The sequence below is a fragment of the Hydra vulgaris genome, chromosome 08, assembly GCF_038396675.1.
Source record: "Hydra vulgaris chromosome 08, alternate assembly HydraT2T_AEP".
NCBI lineage: Eukaryota > Metazoa > Cnidaria > Hydrozoa > Anthoathecata > Hydridae > Hydra > Hydra vulgaris.
In genome coordinates, this window is record NC_088927.1 from 7,904,141 (window position 1) to 7,913,484 (window position 9,344).

The 9,344-nt window shown below is 32.9% G+C and overlaps 1 protein-coding gene across 1 annotated transcript; it reads left to right on the forward strand.

Annotated features, from left to right (window-relative positions):
* The first annotated feature begins 1,397 nt into the window (after positions 1-1,397).
* Positions 1,398-3,185, forward strand: LOC136084148 (tigger transposable element-derived protein 1-like). The gene is made up of 3 exons (XM_065804289.1): positions 1,398-1,900; positions 2,020-2,132; positions 2,224-3,185. The coding sequence occupies exons 1-3, from the start codon at positions 1,451-1,453 to the stop codon at positions 2,864-2,866; spliced, it is 1,206 nt and encodes a 401-aa protein (XP_065660361.1). The 5' UTR covers positions 1,398-1,450; the 3' UTR covers positions 2,867-3,185.
* The last annotated feature ends 6,159 nt before the right edge of the window (positions 3,186-9,344 follow it).

The window sequence follows — 9,344 nt, forward strand, 5'->3', positions numbered from 1 at the left end:
TTGGATTTATATATGTCTAAAAATGATTTTTAAAAATTATTATTTTTTTCAAAATTTTCTTCTTTTTTAACTGAGTGTTATTTTTTCTTTTTTGTTAGATATAATTTAGCAGTATTTGGTTATATTAAATCTTTTGTAATGGAAGTATATTTTGCTTATATTACGATGTGAAAAAAATTGTAACTTATATTAGCCTTTTTCAAACCGCGTCAGATCTGGTAACTAGTCAGATACAGTCGTCCCCCGGTTAACGAACCCCCCTGTTAGCGAACTTTCGGTTAACGAACCGAAAGTTTGCCCAAAATCCTCCCCCGGTTAACGAACCGGAACTCGGTTAACGAACCGGGACCGCCAAATGGCGTGCACACGCGCGTGAAGGTCGGGCGCGCCGTCCAGCATTTCCCCCTCAGTTTTGTGAGTGTCATGGAAGCCTGGGAGGTGAATGGTTGTGCTGGGTGTGCTTTTGTTGTTTCATTTTTTTCTTTTCTTGTTTCACTAATATTTTTCATGCATTTTTGTGCTTTTTTCTAGGTTTTTTTCCCACTTGCGATTTTTTCGATTTTGCGATTTTTCAAAATGTCGAACCCTGCGAAAAAAAGCAGAAAAGTTTTCACTCTTGAAGAGAAAAAGACAATCATTCAAAGAGTGCAAAAAGGTGAAAAGCAAAGTGACCTGGCTAAGGAGTTTGGTGTGAATAAATCAACCATTGGCACCATCATCAGCTCGAAGGAAAAAATCTTGGCTGCTGCTCAAACTGCTACAAAAGGATCCACAAAAATTGTCAGCAAAAAGCAAAGGCACCCAGTCATGGATGAAATGGAGCAGCTCCTGATCCTCTGGATTGAGGACATGCAGATGAGAGGGGATCCTGTGTCTGGTGAGCACATTTGCATGAAAGCAAGGAAGATCTTTGAAGAACTCATGAAGGATTACCCTGGAGAAGAAGAAGCTGAAGACTCGGAACCTGAACCTTTTGATGAGGCTGATGAGGAGGAAGGCAACCAAGGAAAGAAACCCAAAGGATTTGCAGGTTAGTCTAGTGATGAATTTGTTAATTTTACCCCTATTTTTTTACCCCTAAAACCCCCTAGTCTTGTGATTTTTTTTTTTTAATTTTTTCTAACCCCTAAAACCCCTTTTCGAATTTTTTTTTCCGCGGTTCGTTAACCGAGTTGCAGTTTAACACGTGAGTCTATGGGGATTCGTTCGATTCGTTCCCGCCGCGGTTGGTTAACTGAATTGACATTTCCCATAGACTTACATGTTAAAAATTTTGATTCGTCGCAAAGAAAATTTACAAAATTTTAACCATTTTTTGTTCTTTTTTTACACAGCTAGCCATGGGTGGTTCCACCGCTTTGTGAAAAGGACTGGCATCAAGAATGTGAAGATGGCTGGGAGTGCCAACCAGCCAGATGCTGACAAGTTCAAGGAGACCTTTCAAGAAATCATGGATGAAGGTGGCTACACTGCCAATCAAGTCTTTAATGCTGATGAGACTGGTCTGTTCTGGAAGAAAATGCCCAGCCGCTCCTACATCACCCAGGAACAGAACAAGCTGCCAGGAAAGAAGATCATGAAGGACAGGCTGACCTTTCTTCTCTGTGGCAATGCCACTGGCCTTTGCAAGATCAAGCCACTGCTGGTCTACAAGTCAGAGACTCCAAGGGCATTTGGGAAGAATTTTGACAAGTCCACCCTGCCTGTTTTTTGGAGGTCCAACAAGAAGGCCTGGGTCACCAGAGTCGTTTTCAAGGATTGGCTCAATGAAGTCTTTGCTCCTGAGGTCAAGGCTTTTTTTTCTGAGAACAGCATTGAGGAGAAGGCCCTTCTGCTCTTGGATAATGCCCCTGGTCACCCTCCTGGTGACTCTCTGCTACCAGGCAACAGTTGGATCAGAGTGAGTTTGCCTTTTTTTTTTTTTTTTAAATTTTGAAAAAATGTTTCTGTTCAATTTTTTGAAAATGAAAACAAAAGAAATTCTTAATTTTTTAAACAATTTTTTTCTTCTCTTTTAAGATTGAGTTCCTGCCTCCCAACACCACCTCTATCCTCCAACCCATGGATCAACTGGTCATTGCTAACTTCAAGAAGCTCTACACAAAGCTGCTCTTTGACCTGCTGTTTGAAAGGTGAGAATTTTGAATTTTTTTTTCTGTTGAATTTTTTTAAATTGACAACAAAACAAATTTTTTAACTGCTCTTTAACCTGCTGTTTAACAGGTGCCAGCTGGAACTTGACTCAATGTCTGTCACCAAGTTTTGGAAGGAAAGCTTCAACATCAAGGAGTGCATCGTTCTCATCACCAAAGCCTGGAAGAAGGTCACTCAAAAAACCCTAAACACTGCTTGGAGGCCCCTGTATCCAGCTGCCTGCCAATCTGCACCAGGACCAGGAGAGGAAGATGAGGACGAAGACGCCATCTTTGCTGACATTGTGGCAACTGCCAGGAACCTCAACATGGAAGTGGATGCCAACGATTTGACTGCCCTTGTTCAAGAGAACACTGACGACCTGAGTGTGGAGGACCTGAGGGAGTTGGCTGCTGAACTAGCTGAAGCAACTGGAGAGACTGCTGAGGAGGAGGAACCCATTAAGTCAGCTGACATCAAAAATCTTTTCATCCACTGGGACAAAGTCCAAGAATTTTTAATGGCCCACCATCCCAAGAAGTTTGAGGTGGAGCAAGCTCTTGACCATGTTGAAGCTGTTGGGGTCAAGCATTTCCGCGCCATGCTCAAAGCCAGGGAAAAACAAACGACCATTGACAAGTTTTTCACTGCTGGGCCATCTGCAGCTGCTGGGCCATCTGGAACTGCTCAGAAGAGGGCTGCTGCAATTGACTTGGCGGATGATTCCGACTGAGTTTTCATTTTTTTTTTGTAAAAATTTGACAAGAAATTTTCTTGTTGATTTTTCTTTCAAGTTCAATTTTCAATTTTTTGGTAAAAAATTTGACAAGGATTTTTCATGTTCAATTTTTAATTTTTTCGTAAAATTTTGACAAGCATTTTTCAAGTTCAATTCTCAATTTTTTGGTAAAAATTTGACAAGCAATTTTCTTGTTGAATTTTCATTTTTTGATAAGCAATGTTCATGTTCAATTTTTAGTTTTTTCTAAAACTTTGACAAGCAATTTTCATGCACAATTTCAATTTGTTTCAATTTTTAAAAGTGCATAAATCTCAGGTTTCAATCATTTCACCTTTGCCTATTTTATTTATCAAGTTGGACAATTTTTTGAATTTTTTCCCCCATTATTTCGGCAAAATCCACCAATTAAAATTTTTTTAATGGCGGCCTATGGGAAAACGCGTTTCGGTTAACGAACTTTTCGGATAACGAACTAGTTCGTACTCCGAATTAAGTTCGTTAACCGGGGGACGACTGTATTAACTTGATGAGACATTTTTTTAAAGCGCAATATTTTTTTTTTTTTTTTTTTTTTTTTTTTTTTTGTTATTCACCTCCTCAAGGCCGATAAAGCCACTACAGATGAGGAGGCTACTTAATAGTGGTTATAACCCTCTCTCAACTCTATAACTCCGAAACATGAACCTTGACGAACAAGACCGCTGCGCGGAGAAACAAGTTGAGCGCGGTACTACCAGGGACGTGGTGGGGATTTAAATGTTGAACTCGTTTAAATGTTGAACTCGTTGTTTTTTTAGTCTTATTATTTTCTAAATTATGATGTGGTATTGCAGCTTGTATTTGTGTTTCAACAACTTTAGATCTAAAAATAATGAGGAAAATCATATAAAAGCTTATCGATTGCCGAGATGTGAAAATACTCAGAAACCCTACATGAAGCTTTTTAAAAACTTCTGGAATGAATTGGAAAAAAGGACATATATATTCTGCCCATTGGAGTAGGAACACTAGAGATAACACCAACCATTTACCAGATATTATTGTTCCTGCAGATCAGTTGGAAAAGCTTAAAAATAGAGTTATAAATTCAAAAAAAACCTATATTAGCGCAGTTTCGACAACAAATAAAGCAAAGAAATTGTTAGTATTTAAAAATGCTGCAAGAAGATGTAAAACTGCTTTATCAATAGTTCAAAATATAAACAGTTTTAAAAATAGACGACCCATGGAAGTTCGTTCTAAACAAACTGTTAAAAAAACTAGAGAATGTTCAAAAATTGAGTTGAAAAAACAACTTGAAAAATCCCTAAAAACAATCGAATCATTGCAAACTGCTATCAAAGAAGAAGGCAATTTCATAACCAAGTTTGAAAATAAAATACTTGTGCAAAGTGTAAAAATTCAAGAGTTTGAAGTTGAAGTTATGTATCTCTCTGGTAGCATAGTTAATTGCAGAACAAAACAATTCACCTATGAAAATATTAAATTTAAGAAACAAACATTTCGATATTTATGTTGGGTATCAAAGGAAAATTTTGATATGCTTTTTGAATGTGTTCAACCTTATTTACATCTTACACCATATCCCAAATTGTCCAAATACAGGTGAAAAAACTGTTATTAATGAAACACAGCCCTTTAGTGTTCTGACTGTGTGTCGTCATGGACTAGATTTAAAATTTATGTCATTTTTGCTTGAAAAGTCTTATACAACTGTACATAGAATTTTCAGTGGTTGGGTAATTTTTTGTGCTACCATTTTTAACGAAATAGATTTAAAAGTTGATGGTAGTTTTCTTCTAAAGAAAATGCCGGATATATTTGTAAAAACTGGCAATGGATTAACTGATACTGTTATAGATGACACTGAATTCAAATTTCAACATGCTTCTAATTTTGATTTGAGTAGTTTAATGTTTTCTCACAACAAAAACACTCATACATGGAAAGCCTTTATTGAAATATCCCCTCATGGATTGGGCCTTTTTTTCAGTTACATTTATCCAGGCTCTATTTCAGACTCTGAAATTACAGAAAAAGTAATGTTCTTTTTTGTCTTTTTTTTTTGCAACTCGACCACTTCCTTTAACTCTTTAAGTTCCGATTCCATTTTCTGCGCTTTAAATTATACGGTATATGGTTGCTTTTGGTATTTTTTCTACTTTAAAATGACAATAAGTGTAATATTTACCATTTTGCTTATTGTCCATGTAAAATCCATTCATAGGTTCACGGAGAAGCTCTTGCTAAAATTTGTTTATTTTCATTTTAAATCGTTGAATTCTAATTATTTTTTTTATTTAAAACTAGAATAAATTTGCAATAAAATACATACAAAATATATATACAGCTAATGGTATTAGTAAATGCAAATTTAAATTGAACGCAGTCTCATTTTTTTGTCCTCACCCGTTATATTAAGAGAGTACGTAATTGGAAAGTCTTAAACAATGCCTGGCCTTTAAATCAAATGGCTTTACTAGGATCAACTTGGCGAATGTTGTGATATATTACAAATATAACGTTAACTCCTATAGGTCAAAGAATAAATTAGATAATTGATAAAAAATATTTTAAAAAAAAGAAATATAGTTATAAGTGAAAATATATTATGTTTGAATTGCGAAGTCATTATCCTCTTCAAAGTTTAATAAAACAATTGATTTTGTGTATTTCTTGACAATATTTTGAACCGGTTTCAGGTTTTCAAAGTTTAGTTCTTTGGCGAGCAATTTTTCTCCAAGCAAGCAAAGTTCTTTGTTTTCATAATAGTTCTATTCTAAATATTTTGGATCTGATAAAATATTGTCAAAAATGTCTAATAATATATTAATTAGTAGATTATTTATTTCAATTTAAAAAAATATCCCACTCTCGGACTCTGGATGATAAGATAATAAAATACAAAATCAGCATCAGCAATTGACATTGTATATAATAATTTGGAAATTGATCTAGTGATTGAAGGGGTCCATCACATGTCTCTGCCCTTGTTTTAACTTCTAAAAGGAAGCCAACAGCAGCAAGAGCATCTGGGCTTGCTCCGTGGCGTATTTTTGTAGGGTGTGTAAAGAAACCACATTTAATTGTTTTTGATTGAGAAACTTTTTCAAAATAAAAAATAGCGGTTTTTCAAACTTAACTCCTCTTTTAATATTTTTAATGGCTAAAAGTTTGTCATCTTCCTTTTTACCAGTTTTTACAGTACTCTAGCATTCCATAAATTTATTTTTTCCCTGAAGTCCAAGTAAAAGAGGCAATTGAGTTCCAGTAATTTTAAATCTACGTAACTGATACCACTCCTCAGTATTTTGAGTTACATCTATATAATTGGCTACCTGTGGTTTTGATGAGTTTAAAAGTCTTATGTCTATATAAACTTTTGCTTTTGGGTTAATTAGTAATTGTTTCTTTATCCTGTTCTTTATACTTAGTGTTATATTTATTATTATCTTTTTTAGTATAAGTACACTTTATTACTTCAATAGGTAAAATATCTTGTGTCAAAATTTCTTCAGAGCCTGCAATACTAATTTGTATATTTGAAGCAGAATTGTTGAAACTTGTTATTATCGTGTTAATTCTCTGTAACTTTATTGTATCGTCAGATAATATTGTTTTATCAAATAAAATTGCTTTGGTATAATCATGATCAGCAAGGCAAATTGCTTTTTTTTCAAAGATAAAAGTTAAATGCTCTCCTAAAGAAGATTTTCTACGACTATCATATTTAGAATAAACTGAATAAAAATTTTCAGTTACAGGTTTCTCATTTTTGAGTTTTTCCTTTAGTACACAAGATATGTTAGAAACATCACGTTTAAAGTATGAAGCGTGAGGGTCAACAGCAGAACATACAATAGTGCTTTTTTTTATTTTTTTTTTTGCTGATTTTGCTCTAATGTCTTTAAGAGGCACCATAGGAATAGAACCTTTCGCAATTCTTTTGTGCCGTTTTTGAAGTGTTTGTGTACAAGTAAACTCAAGTACTTTTTCTTTTGTAGATGTGTAATGTTGTAAAAACAAAAGTAAACATAAAACGTGGCAACATAAACCACTTGAACCAACTGGATCTAAACTGCATTCAAATTCGAACTTTCGATCAGCCCTGCTCTTAATTTTGTTAAGCGAATTCGGATATCGATTAAACTTTTTAATTCAATTTAGAAGTACATCCTTTGTGCCTGAAGTTGGCAGTTGCAGTTTTTTTAACCACGTGGTAGCTACTTCTAATTTAAACTGATCAATTTTATAAATTTTTTCCATTATAAAAGAAAGTTATTATCAGTTGATCGATATATGTTGTTTATATAGTTGTTTGAACATAAACTGCGCTTGAAAAAAATGTCCCCTCAAGTAAATATTAATTACCAGGTCAGACGCGTTTGAAAAAGGCTAACGCAGTTGTGAAAATGTATAAAAAACAAAAAAAAAAAAACAATGTAGATCCTTGAGGAACGCCGCAAGTAACTGTCATATTGTCAGTTTTTTCATTCATGAATGAAATATATTGTTTTCTGTAAGATAAGTAGCTTTGAAACCAAGCTATGTTTATATTTTTGATTCCGTAGTTTTCAAATTTTTTATTAAAAAACTATGATCAACAGTGTCCAACACCTTACAAAGATTTATGAAAACACCTAAAGTGAACTTGTTTTTGTCAAAACCTTGAAAAATAATCTGAATGAGATGAAGAATTGCATGATCATTAGAGTGCCTTGTTTTGAAGTCAATTCGTTTGTTATAAAGAAATTTTTCTAACAATGAGTATAATTTGTTATACATAATGCCTTCTTGTATTTTTGAGAAGCAAGGAAGGATTGAAATAAAAGAGAATGATCCAAAGTTAGAAATATTAGTATCATTTCCAGATTGGAGATCTATTGTTACAGATTACATCATACAGTAATAATAGATCTACTCTATTATTACAAATAGTAATAATAGAATAGATTTTGCAATTTGCTTAAAAGTTATTTGGAAAGAATCCTTGTTTAAACGAAAGATTAAATATATGCAAAAGAATTTTTTTAACATAGAAAAAACATTTAATTAATATTACTGCTTACATTATGAAATCTTTGTGCTTGGTTTAATTTTAATGAACGCACAGTATCTAATAACTCCTTTTCAGTTAACTCAGCATTTTCGGTTCTTGATTTGCTAGGAGTCAAATATTTCTGATTGTTAAACTCACTGTGTTTTAATTTTAGTTTTATTTTATTTAATTTTATTTAAACCTTCGTTGACAAACACCTCAAAATGTTTTACCAATTATAGATTTTTTTGTAATATCTTGATGATGATAATTAAGTTTTTTTGAAAGACTAAAGTCATAATATATTATACATATATATATATATATATATATATATATATATATATATATATATATATATATATATATATATATATATATATATATATATATATATATATATATACATATAATTATATAATATTATTATTATACATTATTTGCCTGGTCCCCGTATGTTAAAACAGACATTAAGTTACTTGTGGATGTTCAAGACCGCCTCCCTAAGACAATATCATGTATCAGTTATTTTGATAAAATAAAGCGTCTGCAGATACTCAAACTTACCACCCTCAAAGAACGTAGTTTACGTGGAGATATAATCCAACAATTTAAGATTTTCAACAACATTGACAAAGTTCATTTTTTCCCACAGCATTAAATAGTTGGGTGTGAAGAATTCAGCCTGCGTGGCCATTACAAGCAGCTCGACTGTCAGTTCGTAAGAGGATGTGAGAAGAGATAAAACTTTTTCACAAACAGAGTTGCTATCCATTGGAACTCTCTACACAGCACACTGTAAACACTCCAATTTATAATGCATTTAAAGATCAGATCTCGATATGATAAACAGTTAAATCAGCACAGAGACTTCTGGAAAAGTCTTTTCATTAAATTAATAATTTAACATTTAAACAAATAAAGAATACAAATTGCGATTTGCTTGAAAAAACTGAGATATTGATTAAAAGGATGCGATAGAAGGCGTTTTTCTTCATAAATCACGAGTTTAATGGTATGAATGATATTATTAGTAATAGTAATAATTATACCAAATTTAATTCTTATGGTATTAACACACCACATTGTCCAGAACAAATTAAAGATATGCGTGCGTTTGAATGCGATTTATTCAAATTAATTAAGAACATACAGTTTAGGAAGGTTCAATGCGCCTTCAAAAATAAATTTAAAAAAGGCATTTCTTCTATTCGAAAATCAACGTATACTTACACTTACGCAGATAAAACATCAAATTTGTATAAATTATCAAAAGACGAATACAATAAGTTGTTAATGAACGCTACTACATCTAACTATAAAAAAACCAACCCTATAATAAAAGATCACATTAATAAAGAAGGAAAAACTATTCTAAAGAATCATGACGTTTTTAAAAGAATCAATATAAACAGTTCTTCAAATTGTTTC

Coding starts and splice junctions, on each gene's coding strand:
- LOC136084148 (XM_065804289.1), top strand. CDS start 1,451: ATGGATGAAGGTGGCTACACTGCCAATCAAGTCTTTAATGCTGATGAG. Junction 1,901..2,019: donor CAGGCAACAGTTGGATCAGA/GTGAGTTTGCCT, acceptor TTCTCTTTTAAG/ATTGAGTTCCTGCCTCCCAA. Junction 2,133..2,223: donor TTTGACCTGCTGTTTGAAAG/GTGAGAATTTTG, acceptor GCTGTTTAACAG/GTGCCAGCTGGAACTTGACT.